Source organism: Ammospiza nelsoni, chromosome 1, assembly GCF_027579445.1.
Source record: "Ammospiza nelsoni isolate bAmmNel1 chromosome 1, bAmmNel1.pri, whole genome shotgun sequence".
Taxonomy (NCBI): domain Eukaryota; kingdom Metazoa; phylum Chordata; class Aves; order Passeriformes; family Passerellidae; genus Ammospiza; species Ammospiza nelsoni.
This window is the reverse complement of record NC_080633.1, coordinates 129,733,255-129,756,331: the sequence shown is the minus strand read 5'-3', so window position 1 is coordinate 129,756,331 and position 23,077 is coordinate 129,733,255. Positions and strand designations below refer to the sequence as shown.

Genomic DNA, 23,077 nt, shown 5'->3' with positions numbered 1-23,077 from the left:
ATCCCAAATGGGTTAAGAACAAAACCTGGAATCCCAGGTTGAAATTCTCAGGGACTTATTCTGGTAACATACCAGCTTAAGCAACACCCTTGGGGAATATTCCAAACTAATCTAAGTGTATATTAAGAAGTACACTGGAAAAAGAAAGTGGAAAGCATGCCTAACAGACCTTACGTACATCAGCAATCCATAATAGCACAGATGCAAATACATATTAAGCTAATTAGTGATTGGAGTTAGCCACTGTGCTAAATTTTCCATTAGTGTATATGTACGAATTGTAATCAGCAGGTGTTCTATCTATAAACCTGAGCCTGAGTATGCTACTTCAATATTAAGTGGTTTAAATTCAAATGTGAACCATTAATTAGTCCTGTTAAGGGGGACTTACCTGGACTAAGGACCACAGATCTAGAAAGTGAGCCTTGCCAGATGGGACTACTTTCAGAGTGGATTCTACATTAAGCTTAACAGTTTAACACAGCTTCTTTCTTAAGGATTATTTTTGGAGTAGCTTGTTTCTTCAAGTTAAAGAGAGCCTGTCTCACTTCTTTCAGAATCACATATACTATTTCTTCCTACACCAGTTTGTCAAGCTAGGCTGTTTGGCTGCATCACCATAACCACTGTGTCTCTACTCAAAGTACCCATTCCAAAATCTACTTTGAAAACAAATAAAAACAAAACCAGAAAAGCAGCTGAGCTGCTTAGCGAGTTCAAAAAATATCTTAGAAGAAAAGCATTCCTTACCCATCACTATTCTCAGGTTTACCCAATTCCAATCTGTCTGGTTGAACTGAAAAACCAATCCTGCAGACTCTACCATCCTGTATTTAGAAAAAGAAAAGCAAGTGTTCAAAACTGAAATGTAAGTCAAGTTTACCCAAAAAATTAAAACATGAGTCCTCAGTTATTGAACAGTATTAATCAATTTAATGTTAAAATAACTAATTTAACTGTATGGTTTCAAGATTGTTATCTGAGAAGATTTCAGGAACTTACCTCCAGAAGAAATGCAGCGTGATTTGGTCCCACCACACACTGTTTAATAGTGGCCTGTTCCAATACATTCAAAGGCGGGTGGCTGAAAATAAAAAGTGAGAATTTATAGTATTTTAGAACTTTTGAAGTCTGGAAAAAAAAAAAAATCAAGCTGTACATGAAAGGAAAAATGTGCAGTGGTGGCTACAAATACAAAAGAAACTTTCAAAAATTACTAAACATGCATTAATTGAAGCACACAGCACATAAAATCCAGGGAAAAGATCTTAAAAGATGATATTTTCACTTAATCTGATCAGCAATAAACAACAGGGTTTATACCTCATATTAAGAAGTCATTCTGTAATGAAGATTTAATAATACAATTTATCATAACTGAGAACCCCTCATTTTCTTCCTGTGTTATCTGAAGCATGTCTGGACTTCAGTATCAGTAGCACTGAGGATTTCTAAGGCTCCATCACCTACTGTAAAATCTTCTGCTTCTGTTGCTGTTAGAAAAAATGTACTTTCCTAAATTATTTACAGCAGCATATGATATGCCTTACCTGTTTAAATTGTATTTGTTCAGCTTCTCTGAAACTTCCCTTAATCTGAAACAGAAAGAAACAAAGCTGTTATTTGATTATGTACTCCACAGTCCACAACATCCACTCACACAGCATATTTATGATGTTATGGGAACAACTTACCACCACATTTATTGAAGTTTAATATAAATACTACCTGGTGCTGGGAGGCTGTTTTACTTTGGAGTTTAACCCTTGCCATAGAACCAATGTTTGCTTGCATTTCTGTGTGTTTTGCAAGTCACTATCAAAAAACACTACTCTTGCCTTGTTACAACCATTTACAATTTCATGCACAAAATAAACATTAAAAGCAATGACCAGGAACTGTAGATATACTTGTATTTCCTTGTATAAGATTGAATACAGTATCCCAGAGGAGAAAGGATTATAATCTTCTAGGAAATCCAAGTATGTGGCACGTGAGAGCCAACAATATGACAGTATATTCCCCAAAACAGAAAACACAAAGAAATAGGTGAACAAAAGTCAACAGCAAAAGGGACAAAAACAAATTCTGACTAACAGAAGAAACCAGAGAAGCATCACTATTTATAGGGTTATGTGGAACATTACCTTTACTTAAGGTAGACAATGTTTCCAAAAGCTCAAAATATCAGAGCACAAGAAAGGGCCAACCCATATACGACTCCTGCTTACAGGACACAGCCTCCAAAACCAGAAAGGAACAGAGTGATTTCTGAGGTAACGTCCAATCCACTGAGGAAAGATCCTCTGTGGGCAGCAAAGACACTAGAGTACTATCAAGGAAGCATGTCAATTAAAGCTTGGGTCCCTTTCTCTCCAAAGAGGACAAGCAACCTGAAAAACCCCCAAAGAGCTTCCAATTATAGTCAGAGTACTTGCATTTTATCAAGATATAAAACCAAGACTAATTCTGTAAAAATTGTGTAAGGTCTTCTAAATAAGATTACAAAAATCTCAGCTTTGGTACTATGTTCATCCTAGCATAAATCAGTAACATGTTTCTAAACCTAGCAAAAAGACAGGCACACCAGCACTGTCTTCCTCTGAATCCATGCCTTAAAATCCTCCATTTTTACTTGCTCAATTTCAGTTTCTACACACAGACTATGGACATCAGACTTCAGCTACTGGCAAACCCTGAGCATGAGAAAGAAAACAAACTAGAGGTCCAAACAGAGAAATCTTAACATTAGCAACAGTGTTTAACTCCAAAGTACTTGTCCTAAGGGGAAAAAAAAAGAAAATAAATCTCTAAATCTGTTTGAGAAACAAGGTATTTTATACTGATACAAGTAACTTCCAGCCCAAGAAGAAGGGAGAAGTGAAAAGAAGACAGCAGGATGGAATTGAATGTGTTTAGAATTGCCTTTTGCTATCCAAGCCAAGCTGCCAATCTGTAAGTAGGCGATTTCACACTCCCAATTTCCAGCCACAACTAATTCACACAGGCCAAGAGTACATAGGCAGACAAGGTTTCTGTGAAGATAACGCACAAAAGCAAGAGAAAACACAAACTTCCCGTGCTATCTGTGCAAAAGGTACCCCACAAGAGTGAACTACTGGGGGAGACTATGGAATGAACCCCGAGTTGAACAGCATACACTCCTCACCTTATCATACGGTTTTATACAGCAAGCAGGGATTGCTGTGTGATATCTGACAAGTTAAACACCCCTAAGTTCCATGTCTTGAGTTTATCACCTAACAAATTCCCACAGGAATCCTGAGCAGTTTCCCATTAACATTTCTCTCCTGGCAAGCAGGAGTAATAATTACAGAATAGGAAAACCTACCTTTAAATTCACTGCACTGCCTGCAAGAAAAGCTGATGGCAAAAAAGTAGCACTTTATTGGAGATGGTTACTAGACTAGTCTATGGGAAACATTTAAAGCTTCCTTACTGAGCCTTGGTCACAAGACCAGAACACTACCAAAGAAATCAGCATTAAAATTTGAAAAATATCATCCCATTCCTTTTATACTTGTAAAAAATGAAATAATAGGAAAGAAATATGCTCAGAAAGCTAAAACTTGAATAGGCAATGAATCCATGAGTAACATCAATCTCAAGAGAGCAGATCTATCTGCAACAAGCACAAACCAAAAGAGATCTAACACTGCTGAAAAAAGGCTGTTGTCAATCTTTAACAGGAGGGAACAGAGAAAGCTGTAAGTAACAATGCTGAAAGCACTAAACTCTTCTATAGAAAGAAAAATAAAAGTAAAAACTATCTCATGCCTCAACCATCTCATATGCAACTGCTGTAACAGCAAAATTATCAAGTACTGCTCATATGCTCCTCTAAGTCCACGAGGACTTGAATTTGATGCAGAACACCACTGGAGCTGTTCCTGCTGAGCTGCTGTTCCACCCTCATTCCTCCCCTTTCTTGTGCTGGCATCAGCATTCACATGAACACCAATCACAAAACCAAACCAGCAGGAAAACAAGAACAAAGCAGAAAGATGTGTTTGTATACTCTCTATGGAGAGTCTCTCTGTGAAAATACAAACTTGAAATCACTTCCTGCAGCAATCTAAGCCTTTCTACAAGCACAGTTGCAGGGCATTGTACCACTGACCCTCTGAAGGGAAAAGCTTATCTAAGATCAGGTTAATCTTAATTACACAGTGCAGTAATTTCAACTGATGGTGCTCTGGAGGAAGAGGTAAATGCAGAGATGATTTAGTCAATTCTCACATCAAGGTCATAAGACCTTTCTGTGGTAAATGAAATCTCCAATATAAATGCCTTGACAGACTACACTTCAAAAAGGTCTCATTAAAGGCAATTAAACTACTTCAAAGGACAAAGTTAGAAGCAACAAGCATTTTCAGCACAAACATTTTTGAAGAAATACACTAGCTTGGCAACACTTTTAGACAAAAAGTTTCGTGATGACGGCTTCTATCAAGACACACATTCTTTAAATATTATTAGTGAAATTAATCCAAAAACAGTTGTGAGGAAAATAAATTCCGTTTGTCCAAGACAAGGAGAGATTTCTTTTATTTCAAGTTTTGAAGCTCCTATTTCTAGCCTCTAGAAACTGATCAGAATAGAAGAGATCTATGCTCACACTAAGCAACCAAAAAGGCTCTAGGTCAGGACTACACAGCTCAGATTTCTGACATGGCACTTTTATTCATCACAAGACATTACTTTTCTCAAAGAAGATTTCTATTTCCTGACAAGTTCATCTCAGGAGCCATCCTGCCACCATATCTGGTTTTACAAAAGCAAGTTAGGCTCAAAAATGCAAAAGAGTTACAGAGAAACTCAATTTCAAAATACTGAAGGTAAGAGTTGCAGAGGAAGAAAAGGTACTTTTTTTAAAAACCAACCAGATAAACAAAACATAAACCAGCCAAACAAAAACCACACAAGCACACGCAGAAAGAACCAACCGAACAAAAAAAACCAACACATCTCAAAACCCTAAAACCCCCAAAACCAGCTTGGTATGATGAACAACTTCAGGTAGGGAAAAAAGAAATAAAGCTACTTCAGACCTGGTAGATTTTTTTAAGTGATCTTTAAAACAACTTAATATGTCAATGACGTCTGTATGCCAACAAACATGGCACTTCCACACCAGAGCAGGCAGAAGTATTCAAGTACCACTACAATGCTTTTCCAAGGGAAGGCCAACACTAATACTAATAAAAATAACAAGCAGATAGCCAAGGGGACACACCCATATGACACAATCCACTTAAGCACTGGAGAACAGTATTACATACCTATCAACACTGAAAAGGTGAATACAAGCTTCATCCCTGTCCCTGATCCTCAAGTGCTCTGAGCACAGTGAGCCAGAGCCAGGAAAGCCCCTCTGGGCCAGTTTTCAGGATCTGGCCCAGCAGAGCTGCTCAGCCTCCAGATCAAGGACCTCTCTCACCTGCCTGTCCTCAATCACATGGAAATGAGCTCCTGTGCCACTCTATCAGTGTCACAAAAAGTCTCAAAAATGCAGAAAATGGACACCAATGAAAAGCTTAAGCAAATACATTTGTTTCCTAATCCCAGGATAACACTCTGACACTAGATACTGTCATTGATGCAAAGTCACACCCAGCTATGTTCTGTGCCACAATACAGCATACAAAAGGATCCTGACCCTGACTGCCATCTCAAACATCAGAGAGCAGCTTCCAAGGAGGCAGCCTTCCACAGCTACACCTTTCTACTGCTGGAATAAATGAAGATTTAGAGTGTGCTTTAAGTCATTCTGGGTAGAAAGGGGGAAGAATCCATAAAATCAAATGCTAAAGTGCCACACAAAAGCAGGCAATAAGATTATCTGTAAAAATGAAGTAATGCACATTAAAAAAAAAAAGAAATCCCAAGCAGAAGTACAAAATGACAGGCTCCAAGGTAACCTATACTGCTCATCAGGGCAGTGGGATAATGTGTTTAGACTATAATACACAGATAACTGAAATGAACTAGATGACAAAGAAACCCATTGCTCTACTCAGTTAGTACTCAGGGGAACCATGATACTTACACTGTGTCCTCTCTACATTTCAAGAATTATAAATTAGGACTATTTGGTTATTATATACTAAACCAACACCTGCTGCTCAGGAAATCCCCAGGCTGCAAATTCTTAGAAGTTGGAAAAGCATCACTGTATGTTTGCCCTATTCTAACACTGTTCTCCTGTTCATCTAGCACTGGTCTCTGTCAGCAGAAAACAAGAGGAAAATAAGATGGACTTCTTGTCTGACTTCAACAGCTGTTCTTTTATTTCATAGTATCAGCCAACACAGGTTTACAAAACATGGTTCCTAAACTTTATTTCCTATTTTGCAGGATTGTCAGTTTGGTTGAGAAAGGTAGTTCTTATCACTTCACAGTTCTCTCTGGAGCGATGGTAACATACTGTGCTGAACCTGCAGTAGAATGCTAATGGAAAAGACCAAACAATGTCCTGAAAACAGCTTTCTGTCACTGAACAGTCTTCAGGTAATACAGTGATCGTAGAATGAAAATTCTCCAACAGTAGACCATTACTATTTAATAACAACACTGATACAGACAATGACCTACGTTCAGTATAAGACAGCCCACAAAAAGGTTAAAGCATGACAAGAAAAATTAGCAAAAATAGAACATGTATTTTAGTTCCAATTTTAAGGAAAGAAGGCAGATTTTGTATCACTGTACAGAAGACCAAGGAGAGAGCAGTGTAGAGTGCCTAGCAAGGCTTACAGTGCTGTGTTCCACAAAATCCTCACATAGAAGCTGGTGACTGATGTTCAGGCTGGATGAGCAGACAGTGAGGTGAACCAAAAACTGTCTGAACATCTGGGTCCAGAGGGTGGTGATTGGTGTCACCAGGTCTGGCTGGAGGCCAGCGACAAGCTGTGTGCCCCAGGTCAGTACTGGGTCCAGTCCTGCTCAGCACCTTCATTAACGATGCAGATGATGGAGCAGTGGGTACCCTCAGCCAGTTTGCTGATGGCACCCAACTGCAGGGCATCGCTGCCATCCAGAGCACAGCGAGCTCATGAGAACCAAGGGGAGGCAAGGCACAAACCCCTGCAGCTCAGCAGGAACAACCACATGCCAGAGACTGTCCAGCTGGAGAACAGCATGGCAGAAAAGGAGCTGGAAGTCCTGGTGGCCACCAGGTTGAACATGAGCCAACATGCCCTGCAGCAAAGAAGGTAACAGCATTCTGGCTGCAATAGAGAAAGTGCTGCCAGCATGCTGAGGCACACAATCCTTCTCTTTATTCACAACTCATGAGGCCACATCTGGATTTCTGGACTCCCCACTACAAAAGAGACATGAGCATCCTGGAAAGAGTCTAGCAAAGGGACACGAAAATTATTAAGCGACTCTCTCTCAAGAGGAAAGGCTGAGAGAGTTGGGACTTCAGCACGGGGAAGACAAAGCTCTGGAGGGAATCTTCTCAACATATATGAACACCTAAAGCAAAGCTAGTAAAGGGGACAGAGCCAGGCTCTTTCCAGTGGCACCCAGTGACAGGACCAGAGGCAGCAGACACACACCAAAACACAGGAGGTTCTCTCTGAACATCAGGAAACACTCTCTTTGCTGTGAGGGTGACCAATTACTCACACAGGCTGCTCAGGGAGGTTGTAGAGTCCCAGCCCTTGAGAGTTATTGAAAAGCCACCTGAACACAGTCCTGGGCAACCAGCTGTAAATGGCCTTGCCTGGTAATGGGACTAGATGATATCCAGAGGTCTCTCCAACCTCAGCCATTCTGCAATTGATATTGAGGACTTAATGCTTTCAGGATGTGATCTCCATCTATTTGACTTGAAGGCACAGCAGCAAAAGGAGGGGATTTGCCATTGAAAAGCTGGGAGCTCATGTTTTGCTGCATAGAATCCCTCTATGGTCAGTAACACAGGAAAAAAGTTACACCAATGAGTCAGAAAAGTGTCAGAGAGTTACACATTCAGTAAAAAAAATCATAGGTACTTAAATATCCAGCTGGAAGTACTCTATTTCTTTAGCAGGAACAGCAGCTCCAGGGGCAGACACCTGTAAAATTTGTGCAATGCCTCTATCTAGTGATGAATTCTTAAGCTGGGTGACTGGTTCCTCTAGCTCAGAAACTACTTACACCCCTTCTTCAGATTTCAGTGACACTCAAAACAACCCCCTCTGAATAAAAAAAAAAAAAAAAAAAGACAGAACCATAACCCCCATAACCCCACACCACAGTGCAGAGGATGGCCATAGCCTAGCTCAAGGGGAATACAAAGTCAATCATGCTTTTTAAATAAGCAAATACCCATAAACCACGAAACAGCAAGGCACCATTTCAGCTAACAATCTGAATACAAACAGGAAGAAATCACAAATGGTATGATCCTGACAGGACTGCCACAGAGGAGTTAACATCATGCCTACATGTTATTTAGCACTTTATCTAGAGGATTTGGTAGTGAAGTATATCTGTAGTTGCCTAAACACCTAGTATCATTTCTGGGGGGCAAAAAAGAAAAATACACTATAGGAGAATGAGTCAGGTTCAATTTGAGGTCCTTCTATGGCAGTAGATTTCCAAAAGTATAGTTTGCAAATCCAGACAGAAATCTGTTCTCTGGTGCAGAATGCATCAAATCATCATTTTGTGGTCCTACATTCTGTTCAACTGCACAAAGTCCTTGCAGCTGTTTTGTTTAACATTTAGCAGAAGACCATTTCTTTAGCCAGAACCCCAGAGCTAAACAACTGGATTAACCACCTCAGTTGGGTGAGGTCTGACTCTTAAAACAACTAAGGTTGTAAGCTATTCAACTATACATCATTTTAGGAAGTATATCCTCTTGTGATACTAAAACACAAATAATGGGAATTTAGAACCCCATGCTTCTAAATTCAAGGATACTTGGAAAATGCACACATGATAAGAGCATGAGCAGTGTTACTACAGTGAACAACAAAAAAATGCTAGCTATCAAAACATAGCTACTTGTTTAACTAGAATAAGTGAAAATTAAAGGACCCCATTAAGGCAAAGAAAAGAAAAAATCCCATTTTTACAGTCAGAACAGTGCTGTATTGATTCCATTAAAAAATGCTATCAAAATAAAAATCCAGTCACTGAAAATCACAGAACCTCTTTGTGTCCCACTGTGATAAGATTGTTGATGTTCCTTCAGGAGCTCATGAGGAGGCACCAGGGAGGCTGTGAATTTACCAGCATACCAACTTAAACCTGGAGAGCCAGGTTCTGGTCCCAGCTGAGGCTACTGCAGGAACCCAAATCATCTCTTCACCATTTTCCTTTGCTCTAAGCTTTTGGGAGCTGTGATCACTTTTTATGCAAAGTTGGAAAATGCTCTTTGATTAGAACATTCAATTGCTATAAAAATATTTTTTAAAGTAAGAACTGCCACATTGTTAAATGCTCAGTGTCTTGACTAGAGAAAAGTAACTGTATGTTTTGTACAAGTGATTTTATTAAAAACAAAGCACAAGCAAGAACTGAATTCTAATTGCTTTGCTATGAAGTCTAACAACCTTATTCTCATTCTGAATTAGTTTTAGCAACAGGGAAAGATCACTTAGTATGTCCAGTCCTTTACTTGCCAATTCTTCCAATTCCAAGCCCTGAAATATTAAACAAAACTCTGATATCACAGTGTTATCTGCATGTCACTTTTGCAAACTTGCTAAAAACTGCCTTTTAAATACCAGACCTCCTCTTCACTTTGAAGAGTGCTTTGTCTTCCACTAAAAACACAACTTCAAAACCTTTCTCTCATTCTACATCTTTGATTTAGGAATGGACTGAGGCCTGGAATAAACAGTAGAGAGCATGCACCATGCCAGAAAAACAAGCAGCCAAATCGCTTTGTCTGATGCACAGTGCAGGCAAAGTAAGAAACCCCAGCTTCTGAGGTGCACAGCTCATCCCAATACTTTTTTGCACTGCCAAAAAAAAAAATTCTTTTTTCCATCTGCCTGTACCCCAGCCATGAAACCCCAGGTGCTTCCCTCAGTGTAACTAACCAGTGTTTTGGTTCCCCTAGAAGAAGCAGCACACTGAGTACCTCCTGCATCACATTTTGCCTAGGGCCACAGTATTTCTGGTAACAATCTTGCCAGATACAGATTCTGCACCACAAGAGAAAAAAATAAACTTTAGCCATTCCAGCAAAACAGCCTGTTAGTCCCGAGCCTTCCCATGAGGAACAGGGCACTCCTTGCCAGATCACCTCCTGCCTACCCAATCTACCCCACAATGACAAGATGTAATGACCCATCTCATTTGAAGGTTTAATTAAGTACCTTTAAATTACTGCTCTAGAGACAGATACATTTTGTGAAAGTCAGTGAACTGTGTATACCATGACTTAAAAAAATGAAAAATGAGAGAAGAAAAACTGCTGTTAATAATATACTGTGTTCAAAGCAGAAGAATTCCAACAACCTAAGAAAGATCTTCATTAAAGATCAGACAACAATAACTCACACTAAAAAAATATGAAATAGATTAAAAGCCATAAATTCTCTTTAGAAGAATGTATCTTGATATTTACTAGAGAGAAAAAAATACAGCTCTGACTATTTTTAGGCTAGATAGAGAATAGCAAGAATTAAATAGAATAAATGAAAGAATAAATACAGAGACATTTAAAAAAATTAATTTTGCAAAATGAACAAAAAATTAAAATTATACCATCTTTACTGAAGGAAGTGACAAACTCCAATGGCTTCAAGCAAAAGCAGAGTAAGGTGTACATTCAAATTATTCCCATAGCCAAATACTTATTCTCCAGTTAAGTTTTTGGAAAAACACTGTAACACAAACATTTGTTTATGTAGAGTCAATGTCAGACTCTACCCTGACACCTACCCAGTGAAATTACAATTTTCAGTAGAATCCAGAGATGCCAACCAAGATTCATTTCAGAACTCCCTACCTATACAGAGTTCTGTATCAGAATTCGCTACCTGTATAGAGAGATAATTCATCCCAAAGGTGAAAAAGGTGAGAGGTTGAGGAAACATAACAGATAATAGACAATGAAACACAATGAAAGATGGTAAGCAAATTTTAAAAATGCTGTTTTATCACAGGTTTGGATTCAAGTAGTCAACTACTACTTCTATAGAAAAAAAAAGACAAAATTAGCTTCCAGTTTAACTAGAGATGATGGCAAACATGCTGCAGAAAGTAACACCAGCAGGACCTGGGTACAGAGCAGTTTCTGGGCTGGCTCCTAATGAATAGACAAACTACAGCTGCATGGTTATTATCACCCTCAGCTATTTGAGATATTTTGAACTGATTCCTCTGACAAACAAAAAACACACTCTCTAAAATGTGGATTATTTTTGGGGCTTTTTTTTGCTGAAGACAAATTTTGTAAGATTACTGAAATCTCCAGCAGCTTTGGTACCTTTATCTGCTGCATTACACTACTGCTGCCACAAACTAAGCTGGCAGACCCCATAGCTGGCAATAAAACAATGATAGCAAGAAATCCCAACACAGCTAGTGTCCAAAATAGTACTAATCAGGGAAATGTTTTCAAAGTTTTTATTCTGCACTCTTTCATAAACACCATAATGTAAAAACTAAATCAGGAAGACAGACCAAAATATCTTCAGGCATCTTTTCTAATAAAAGGCAGTAACCAGTTTAATGATCAAAAGCTGTCCAAAACAACATTACAGAAAATACATGTTTCACCTCCCCTGTAGATATAAGCAATTTGAGAAATCACCTCAAAAACCAGGGATTACAAAAACCAGCCAGTTAGACAAACTGATAGATGCTACACCAAAAATCATTTTTAGAACTGCAACAAAATGATCAAGTTGGGATGTTAAATATTCACTGTACCAACATGGATTGCTGCTGTAAAACACACTGCACTTTAAAGTGCAGCAGCTGGGATTTGCTGAGAGACTGGGTGAAACATATTTAGTATGAGAAATTCCCCTGACAAGTGCTGGGGGTAGCAGTGAGACTTGTGAGATGAAGATGAAATTTTCAAGGACAGCAAATGGAATGGTTACATCACTCCTCACCTGGAACCAAAGGGCAGTTTTAGGTGTAAATGCAGACAACCAGTGCTCCCACCTTAAACCTTTCTGTTTAGGTTTAAGTATGTTTCAACTGCTTAGAATTGTCACACTTCATGCCTTTGTATCAGTGAGTATGTGTTCTCTCTCCTATAAAACTAAAACATTCTTTAAATTGAAGCAAAATACTAATTTCCCTAGAGGGGAAGGGTAAGAGAAAAGAAAGCAATGTTGATGACCTGCAATTTTAAGCACAGAAAGACTTTTAGAAATAGATCACAGAGTTTATTGTCAAAATAGTTCTATGCCAGAAAGAGCAAATGCGATCTGAAGTTTGGATAATTATTCCTGTAATGGAGTAACTAATGCTGTGTCATCCTCACTTAAACTGTCAAGCTTAAAGGTTTGGACAAAATACATGTGTGCACTGTGAAAATCAGGTTTGTGCATTTATTTCAACATCTTTTTTCTCCAAATTGTTCCTCCCAATTTAAAATCCTCTAACTACTGCAACCAGGCCTTGTCCTCACCTTTTCTCTGGGGCACACACAGATGCCAACTACTGCAGTCTCCTATGTGGAGCTGTTGCTAAGAACCAAATCCTTAGTGGACTTCAATGAACTCAAGGTTTAAAAAAAAATCCGTACAACTGAAAAGCACAAGTAGTTTTTCTGTATATGTTTTTTCCTGCATAAATGGCTGTTGATGCAAAGAAAGACAAAACAGCAGCTTTTACACTAAGTATCTTGCAAAAGTAACTGCAAATTAGATTGCTGCTAGTGTAATCACTAAAACAAAATACCTTGAACCCCCTTCTCTTCTTCATATAAGTTTCAAATATATAATGTCACCTACTGAAGTCACAAATTATTACTTGTGCCAGGAATGTGAAAAGGCAGCTACAACACCTTGCAGTTTGCCAAGCTTAGGTACATCCTTGGTTGTTTTTCCTCAAGTGTCAAGTCATTTTTCATGTAAGTATAATTGTGTACTGAACAGTTATCTACTTTAGATAGTTTAAGAAAGAAAGTGTCACACCCTTCACATTTATTTTTTGACTGAATCAAAAATGTGACAAAGATCCTACATGGAAATCAGAATATTTCATAAATACAAAGTATACCAAAATTACCTCAAATGCATGTCATTATTTATAGTTTTTAACTTTTACAAATATTTAGTCTATAAATGTTGTTGACTTAAAATGCTGTTCTCTGACAGCTTTGACTTGCAGTGCCAACCTTAAAATACAGCTTCTAATATCTTAGTCAATTAGTCTTACTTTATTATTGGTCCAAAAAATATGCTCAAACCTTACATATCCGATTTGAGAAGGAAAAAGAAAGCAACATTTGTGCCCCAATTACTATTTTACCAAATTCCTTGTGACAGGTCATAACTACTCTCAGCCCAGATCACATTCACAGTACAGTTTCACATTACAGTAGCCAAAATAAACTTGCTGCTTTCAAAATGGAAGGAACTCAACCCTGCTTCCTCTTTCCCGTTCTTCACCACCAACTCTCCCTCCTGCAGCACTTTTCAAAATATTCTCATGTGCACCCAACAAGGAGATAAACCAGTTCAACTTCTTAATGCACTAAATTATCTTTACTTGACTTTACCAGGGCTATCTTTGTATCATTTCAGCAACTGAAGTCAGTTTCCTCCGGGATCACAAACTTACAGTTCGTGCAATGTGAGAGGCGGGGAAAACAAACCTCCGCCTTCAGAGGAGAGCAATTACTTTGACTTACAACATCTCAGCAAAGTTTCAGCAAGAACATTCACAGACAATTACATACGTGCTCTCTAAAGAGCAGCATCTGGGGTGTAGCACGCAGCTGTAATCACAAGAGGACCCTGGCAGAGCAAAGTCCAAAAAGGCCTAGAATACCGGCCTATGTAAAAGTAACCTTCCACATTCAACCAGACATGAAATAACACTGAACATTCTGACGCTTAACCTCCCAAATTACTGTTCTTAAAAAACAATATTAAGATCAAATCTTAATGCACTGCTGCACATATGAATCCTGTAACAGTCTATATTACTATAGTGGTGGTGCAAATCTTTTGAGGCAGCCAAACTATCTGATATTTTAAAAAGTGTTTCCATCTAAGAGTGTGATGATAATAATAATGTCATGACAGTCATACCGTTCCCTTCTTCTCTTCTGAAAGAGCACAATCTAAATTTGGCTATGCTTTCAAGAAATTAATCCTAAAACCAAGTTCAACACGTTGCCTGTTCCTAAAGTTTATCAAGCAGCTGTAACTTGGGGGCTTCAACTAATACATCAGTTATGGCTTCCCAGTAATTAAACCACCTACTCCTGTTTGAGGTGGGCTACCTGCACTTTTGCTAAGTAGATCAAGAAGAGTTCAAAGCACACCAAAGTAAATCACTTAAGATAAAAGAAGTACTGTATTATGTGCACAAAACCTGCAGATTCTCTATTTAAGAACACATCTGTCAATCCTTTCTTTTCCCCAGCTGGGGGCAGCGATGCAGATCACACATCAGTACCAGCAGAGAAGTTGGGGCTCAGGCTGCCTTCCTGTGCAAAGAGGACAGGGACTCCCCCAGACGTAGCAGAGGGGGTTCAGCCGTGCAGTATCACTGCAACAGGAACACTTCCATCATCAGGAGCTCTCTCCCTCGCTGTGCACGGCTGCTGCACACGTGTGGGGCCAGGGCAGCAGCTCCACATCCCTGCTGCCTCCCTGCACTGCCACACCACACCCTACGCCAGCTCCTTCCAGCAACATCTGCTTGAGATTTTTAACAGATTTGCTCATCAGTAAATGCAAGGGGGGTGGTGTTTGCCAGGGCAGCAGCCACAAATCCACAGATCACTTGCACAGTACCTTAAATTGATGTGCAGATTAAAAAGGTATGTTCTTGCTAGCTATTTTTTCCACATAAATTCAGAGATTGCAAACAATGCAGGCAATGCAAAGTACACAACTTAAATTTTCAGTTCAGGCACGGCCTAAAGTAAGTAACATTTAAATAACAGAGACAGGCACTGAATGTATTATTAAGGGAAAACAAAGTCATGTAAAGAACGAGATCATCCTTTCTTCCCCCAAAGCTGACTCTACATACAGACTCACTGAAGCTTCAAATTAACTTTTCTCAGGTGTGCTACTGGTTTCAAAGATGTCACTGCCAGAAAACTTAAAACATGACACTTCTAAACCCTCATATTCAGAATACCCTCTGTTTAACCAAATTCATTACATCTCATCTTCAGGAGAGAAAAGACCGCATTAACATTGTGTCAACGACCACTTCAAAAATTACATCTCACTCTATGCTAAGACTTAAATGGTTTAGCTGACAAGAATTGTTTTAGTACAAGGTAAAAACAAAGTCAAAGCTTTGAGATAAATCCTGTCAGTGAAGGTTAGTTCATGTATGGAAAGCCATTTCTGTAAGGTGAAAGACTCCCCTTCTCCTTCCCAGAGAAGCAAGTTAAACTGCTCCTGTGAGGTTTCATAACAGCCAAGAAAAGGCTATTTGTCATGGTTACACCCACTTCCTCACCCAATATAAAATTAAGAAATATACTAAGAATTTACTTAGATTAACTTATCTATGAAACTGTGTCAAACTTCCTTCACAAAGCACAAAGTCTCCCACCCTGAAAGAGGTGGATAATTGTCAAAATATATCTAACACCCATTACAACAGAAGCTGGACACCTCTTTTTCAAATACTGAAGCCATTAATTATTTACATCCCAAGTACCCTATGGAGTCGTTTCTCAAACTGCAGGCCATACTGAATTTTTCTCCCGTTAAACTCCTCTTATTCAATTTAGAGACAACACACAGCTTGGGGAAAAAATTCCAAGTTACCTGTCCTCCTTAATAAACTTACTAGAAAAACCTTAATTACCTCAGTTCATCCTAAACAAAAGCTTACCCTAGTATCTATTTCAAAAGATGAATCCTAATACAACTACAAAATTAAGTATGACCTTGTCCTCTGTGAACTCTCTTCAGTGTCACAGCTCCCAGACAAGAGTGTTTCAGCTTATTCAAGAGAGGACTAATAATTACCATCAAGGTGCAATATTAACCTACATTTTCAAAAACACTAGCTAAGAAGTATTTTCAGATGATGAGTAGATGTGCTCAGGAGTCCTCTGATTATTTGTGGTTCTACAGCTACTTTCTCCACTTTTCTTTGAAGTGTTTTGCCATTCTCACAGTTGCTGCATGAATAAGTGTGATAACAAATTACACAGAAAACCTAGTAAGCACTGTGGACAGAATGGCAGAAAATGCACCAAATCAAACTGGAAAGAACTACTTCCTCACATTTTTTCAACTACTTAAGAGCAGAGCAACACTTCAGGTGAAGGATGGTTTCCAAAAACCACTGCCTTTACACATCTACACTGGTTATTAAGCATAATGCATTAAATACTTAATTACAAATTTCAACAGTGTCCTGGATCCTAAATACATGGAACTGCAGTGATAAATGCCTTGGGTTTTAAGTGATTACTCCTCAGGAGCAGAACACAAATCCATTACTGAAAGCATACAATACAGAAATATGATCCCAAAATCTGATTTTGAGAAACAACTATCCTTCAGAATACGGACAGAAAAAAACCCTGACTAACCACTGGCTGCAGCAGACTCAAAAAAGCCCATAAAGTGAGAGAGAAAAGAACCAGCACAGAGACACGAGATGTTCCAAGATCCTAACTTCTATCAGTATGAGAATTTACTAAGCTATCTAGATCTTGATCAACATTGACAGAATAGTAATAAGCAGCAATGCTACTGATAAAATTGAACTGGCATTTCCAGCACATATGTGTGTGCCTCAACCCTATTTATGAATCATTCTGATTTCACTGCATTACAAGTTCTGATACACAGCGACTGCACTTTTAGTAAAATTACATTTATGAAGTTGCAATTTCTGACTTTCAGCTCAGATCAAGGAGTCACTTGATTTTTCAGAATAGTCACTATTTAACAGCACTGCTGCAGCTTTCTCCATATATTAATTACCATTCATTTTGAAGCTTCCTGTATCAAAAGGTAGGTGTAAGAGCTGCTGCTGTTGTAAGAAAAAAAATTTAAAAAACAAGAAAGCATTATGAAGACTGAAAGGGATTGGTATTTTATACAAATATGTCCACAGAAGAGGTAACATTAAAGAAAAAACAGATGAGCTCTCTCACTTGGAGCAAAGTGTGATAATTACATGCTAAATGTTTTCTAAGGGCCTATCAACATAAAAAGAAAAAAAAAATGAAAATCCACTGGGGTCCTTTCAAGTTCAAAGGCCTAGATCTTACTCCAAACCAAAAGAGTGCAAGCAGTAAGTCCTAACACAGCATCATCTCTCAGTTTGTCACTCTAAAGGAAGATGGTCTATGCCAAATTTGAATGCAGTACCTGTGGAGAAAGCAAATCGATTCTGTAGGAATGGCTAGGCCTCCTAGGAAGTAGGATTCTGTAAAATGCATTATCAGGCTATGGGAAAAAAGTACAGTCCACACTAACACACTTCAGGTTTTAGATTTGTTTTATCTTCTCCCTGTGTAAACATATAGACTATGTAGTCAGGCAGAATTTCTGTCTTCAAAACTACCTATTTTCCTCATTGTACACACTCAAACCTCACCTGCTTTAAGAGGCATCTCAGCAAAGACTGCTCCAGGAAAAGTGACCTAACTACAAACGACTGTGAAGCGACCTGGACCCTGACCTACGGTAGTATCAAAACCAGGAGAGTATAACCAAGAGGTTATATGCTTTTTAGGACTTAAAAATACTTAAATATTGTTCAGAATCATTAAATAGCATTTATCTTTAGTGTAAAAACACTTTAGGTTTCTATCCAGTGATGATTAAACATCACGATTTATTCACACATAAATTTGTGAGAAATTAAAGATTAAGTTTTTAAGAATTCCTGTATAAAAGAGCAGAAGTAAAATTTGCAAGCTATTACACACACCATTAGCAATTGCTATAGAAGAAATATTTGACAGCCACACAGATCTGTCAAATAAACGTCAAGCAGTGAAGAAAATTTGGTTCATGGATTCATTTTCTCTCAAAGCACTCCAGTTTCTCCCCAGTTTCCCTGCAATTTCTCTCCCCCAATCCTACATAAAGTTAGCTGCGTGGTTTCCAGGCTGGCAGCTGTCATCCCCATCTCAGCCAAGCCGCACACCACCAGTGATTCGGAGATCGGGCCTCCTTTTGTATGGAGCACCGGCTGCGTGAGCAGGGAAGGCAGCGCACACCGGCGCTGCGTGTGACAGCGCTGCCGCCTTTATCGCCGCTCCCGTCATTCTCTCTCACACCGCGATCCCCCATCCGCATTGTCTGCCTCGCTCCATCCGTCATTAACATGGACACGTTCTCGCTCCTCCGCCAGGGATCCCCGGGAACCCGCTCCCTCGGCCAGGGAACCCCCTTCCTCGGCCGGACGCCGGAATTTCCCTGGCCGGCCGGAGCCCCCGCCGGGCCCGCGGCGAAAGCGGCGGCCCCCCAGCCCCGCGCGGGGCGAAGCCGGCGGTGCCGGGGACCGGGAGAGGCCGCTCGGAGCGGGACGCGCCGGGACCCGGCGGAACCGCGGCCCGGCGGGGGGGGTCGGGCCGGCCCCGCTGCCCCGGGGCCCCTCCCCTCGCCCCCGGGGGGCCCCTCCCCTCCGCCCCCCCTCACCGGTCGTTGAGCTGGTCCTCGGTGCCCGGCAGCGGGTGCACCACGAAGTGGATCGAGGTCATGTTCCGCGCCGGTGCCCCCCCCGGCGGCGGCGGGAGGCGGGCGGGCGGGGGCCGGGCACACAATGGGGGCGGCGGGGGAGGGGGCTCTCGGCCTCCGTCCCTCCCCCGGGGTGGTTCGGGGCCGCCCGGCGGAGTCTAGGGCGCTCGGCGGCCGCGGCGCTGCGGGCGCGGGGCGGGGCGGAACGGCCGCAACGGCGCCGCTCGGAGCTGGGCCCGCGCCGCGCTCACGCACGCGCCGCCATCTTGGCTTCCAGCGGGCCCTTCTCCCTCCCCCCTCCCCCGCCCTCCGTGCGCCGCGACGGGGAAGGGGCGGGGCTCGACCGGCGCGCGCGGCGGCGCGCGTGCAAGCCTCGTGCTGACTGGCGCGCGCTGCTCCCTCCCCTGCCACTAAGCGCGCCGCCGATTGGCCCGGTGCGTCGCCCTCGCGGCGGGCCGCGATGACGTCATTGCGCAAGAGGGACGTAAAGCACCACGTGCCTCCCTCCGCACTCTTCCCCCCCCCCCTCCCAGAGCGGCTCCCCGGCGGGCGGCGCGCGCGGCTTCCCCTGAGGCGCGGGGCGGGAGCGGAGCCGGAGCCGCTTCCTCTGGGCCCGGGAGGAAGCGGGGGCGGCGGCGTGTGGGGCCGCGATGTGCCCGTCCCAGGGGTGCCCTGTAGGGGGCACAGGGATTTCCTCCGATGCCCGCAGGTGCTTCAAGCCCAGCGCCCGTCAGCACCCGCTCTCCGCTGCCGGCTCTGCCCTTTCGAATTGCGTTTCTAGTCAGCCTTCCCTGCAGCAGCCGGGATTTTTCACGGTTTTTTAGGGAGGTTCCCAGAATCATTAGGGTTGGAAGGGACCTCTGGAGATGATCCAGTCCAGCCCCGCTGCCAAGGCAGGGTTATCTGGAGCAGGTGACACAGGAACCTGGCCAGGTGGCTTTGGAATGTCTCCAGAGAGGGAGCGACATCCCTGGGCAGCCCCACAGCAATTCCACTGCTCTGCCACTCTCTGCATAAAGCAGCTCTACCTTACATTGGGGTGGAACTTGTTTTCTCACTTGTGTTTCTGGCCTTTAGTCCTCGTCCTATCGTTAGGCACCAGCAAAAGGAGTCTGGCACCATCCTCTTGACACATTCCTTTAAGACATAAATATCTTTGATGCGGTCCCTCTTCAGTCTTCTCCAGGCTAAGCAGTGGGTTGGTGGTATATAAGAATAAAAAGAGCTGCCACGCTGTGAAACTCCCGCTGCCTCTGGCCTTGCATGCCCTCCCTCTGGACAGGCTTCAACTGTTCCACACCTTGCCAATGGAGCTGCTTTGAACAAATTAACATCTCAATGTACCGAAGGTTGAGTAGCAAAGTCAATAAAACAGCCATTTGTTTCTATAGAAACTAAACACCTTAGTAGGGATTGTACCAAGCATTGATTTTGGTGATTTTTTTTTTTTAACTGCAATTTACTGCTTTTGCAGCCTGCTCTTGCTTGTTTTCGGGAAATCAGAAATTTGGAAAGCTGACTTGGAACTTTTTAGCATGTGAGGAATGATGGTAATCACATGATAGCGGTGGCAAAAAACCTCTGGAAGCTAGTTCAGTGAGTTAGAATTGATTTCTGTGTCTGTATAATCATGAACACTAAAATTCTCAGTTTGTTTCCCCGCTTTCAGACCTTAAGAAACTTTGTAACTTCCCATCTTCCACTCCCCTTTCTTCCTAGGCTCTTTTTCCAGTTCAGCTGCAAGGAGCTAATCCAAGAATAGGCTGATGCAGCTGCTTGCTGCCCAGAGATTTGGGGCGTTTGTGAAGGTTTTTTCCAAACTATCATTAACATGAGGAAATGTCACAGAGAGAAAAAATACTCAATTGATGCATTCCAGATTTCTTAGATAAAGTTTCCCCATATGTTCTGTTCTCAAGTGGCACTGATACTCGAATGCCTTCAAGAATACAAATAAGTAATTTAGCTTATCCTGGGAGGGAAATATTAACAGATTTCTGGAATCTACAAGGCATGGAATAGCACTCATTCTGTTTGGTAGTGAGACAGTGAAGTAGCTGTGCATTTAAAAACTAGTACGTTCGTGTTTACTTTTTTACATTTTTTCCCTGTTAGGACAGAGCAGAGAGATTATTTATTATTTAGCTCTGTGTTTGACTGTACCTAAGTTTGTTAGGTGTTTTTCTAACTTTTTTTTTTTCCTGAAATCAGTCTTTATGTTTTCCCTGAAAATATTTGTGGTGTTTATCACACTGATTCTCATGAGCTATGTTGACTTCAGTTATTTTATCAGAATCACTTGCATGTTTTGATAAGCACCTGAAAAGCCTTGCTCCTCAACTTGATTTTTTTTCCCAGATAAAAAAATAAGTATTTCCCTTTGGCAGTCATTTCTTTTTTCCATTGAACAGTAGGAAGATGGGTCATGTGAATTCCCACAGAGCCCTTCTGAATGCTGTCAGGAATTTTTGGTAGGTTTTGGGAAGTTCCAGATCATTATGTTTGGTTTTCTGTTCAAGATGTAGCTCTCCAAAGCCCTTACATTTCCAAATGCAATGACTTGTTCATTGGAATGCTTCAAGGAGATGAGTATAAGGAAGAGATTTCCATTGCTCTCTCCTTTCAACCATTAACACACAGCCTTTAAAAGTTGATGGGTTATGGGAACCTGCTAGATACAGGAAAGGAGTTGGGAAAGTCCTAAGGGGGTGCACATCTGTTAGGCCTCAGCATTCTGCTGCTGGCCATTTCCAAGCAATCCTTTTCTGTAGCTTTATTTACATTGTGTCTAAACCCCACTTTTAGCATTGCTTGTGGCTTTGCCAATGCAAACACTCAGTGTGACCAAAACTGAAAAAAAAATTAAAATGGATTCCACTGGAACTTGTATTCAGAGCCAGAATAAACTGGAGTAATGCAAGTGTCAGCTCTTGTTCACAGGAAGTTTACACTGCTGTCTAAAATGGCAGCGAAGCACAGGTGAGAGGACACAAAGCCAAGTGCTCAGCTGGTGATGTTATTCTGACAGGAGTTTGGAATATGGAGGAAGTTCCAGCTCAGGGATGTCAGGCTGCATCTTACTGGTTGACTTCTGCATTACCAGGAAGAGGCAAGCATTGAACTGCTTTGGCCACTTGTTTTTGGAAGATAATTACAGCTTGATGGCCCTTTGATTATCTGAATTTGACTTCAATAGAATTGCTTTCTGATTGCAGAACAACTAATTCTTACAACTTGTGTTTTTTAAGAACTTCAAAATAGAAGATTTGTCTGAAGTTCTCTTGATTGCCCCAGTCTTGGATGTGAGCATCCAATACTGAAATGATATTTTAAATTCATGTTTGCCAAGTCATGAAAAAATCCTTAAGAACCAAGCCAGATTTTTTTCTTTACAAAATATATCTTTGAGACACCACTGTATGTCTTGGCCTAAGAAATTTGGCTGCCTACATTGCACAGCTCCTCCATGTGTAGATAGTGCTGTTTTCAGGTGTGCAGGTAAAGCAGCAGCTTCCTCATGAAGGTGCAGCTATAAATACACCAACACCCAACCAGCAGAGCAAGTTTCTTGCTGATAGATTTTCTGTGCAAGAGTTTTGTCAACTTGGAAATACCATACAAAATAACACCTGTGGGATCACTGCTGTCACATCTGAAATTCAGTTTTGATGAGATTTAGTGTTTCTTGAGGGTTTCAGACTGGTAGAAGCACACAGTTTGGCAAAGATCTCTGGAGGTCATCTTATCCAGCCTCCTGCTCCACAAATGTTCAGTTCCAGTGGATCAGGAGCTTCTGAATAACATTCCCTGGGACAGATTTATTCCCAGCTTCTTGCTAGGCAGCCACTGCAGGCCTGGTGGGTTACACAGGAGTCTGTGTTCATTCTGAGGGGAGGGGACCTGCTAAAGATGGGAGGCTTGGGGTAAGAGACTGCAGCGGACTTTGCTCTGTAAACAGTGGGAGCAGATGCCAGCAGGTGTACCACAGGCCGATGGCTGTGGCTGATGGGACCTGCAGAAGTCAGGGAAGAGGCCCTGAGTTGAAGTGAAGGCTTCGGGCAGTGAGGGAGAGCTCCAGAGTGCCCTTTCCAGGCTGTTAATTCCACATGTCCACAGAGATGACATCAGGCTGGCACCATAAGATTGTATTTTGCTCTGGAAGAAATGAGGCCAGCATTCCTAGAAATGTCAGGCAAGAATGCTGTGCAGAAAACTGCAGTTTCTAGATTGTTCCCAAGGCTGAA

At 41.4% G+C, this 23,077-nt stretch overlaps 1 protein-coding gene across 9 annotated transcripts in view; it reads right to left on the bottom strand.

Annotated features, from left to right (window-relative positions):
* Positions 1-19,104, bottom strand: part of UBR5 (ubiquitin protein ligase E3 component n-recognin 5) — an 85,955-nt gene extending 66,851 nt beyond the window's left edge. For all 9 annotated transcript variants that reach the window (XM_059485191.1, XM_059485225.1, XM_059485242.1 and 6 more), the window contains exons 1-4: positions 18,795-19,104; positions 1,551-1,595; positions 1,003-1,084; positions 751-827 (exon numbers count right to left, since the gene is read on the bottom strand). In XM_059485191.1, the coding sequence (XP_059341174.1) occupies positions 751-827; positions 1,003-1,084; positions 1,551-1,595; positions 18,795-18,856 (266 nt within the window). In that variant the 5' untranslated portion in view covers positions 18,857-19,104. The remainder of the gene's footprint in view (positions 1-750; positions 828-1,002; positions 1,085-1,550; positions 1,596-18,794) is intronic.
* Positions 19,105-23,077: the final 3,973 nt, after the last annotated feature.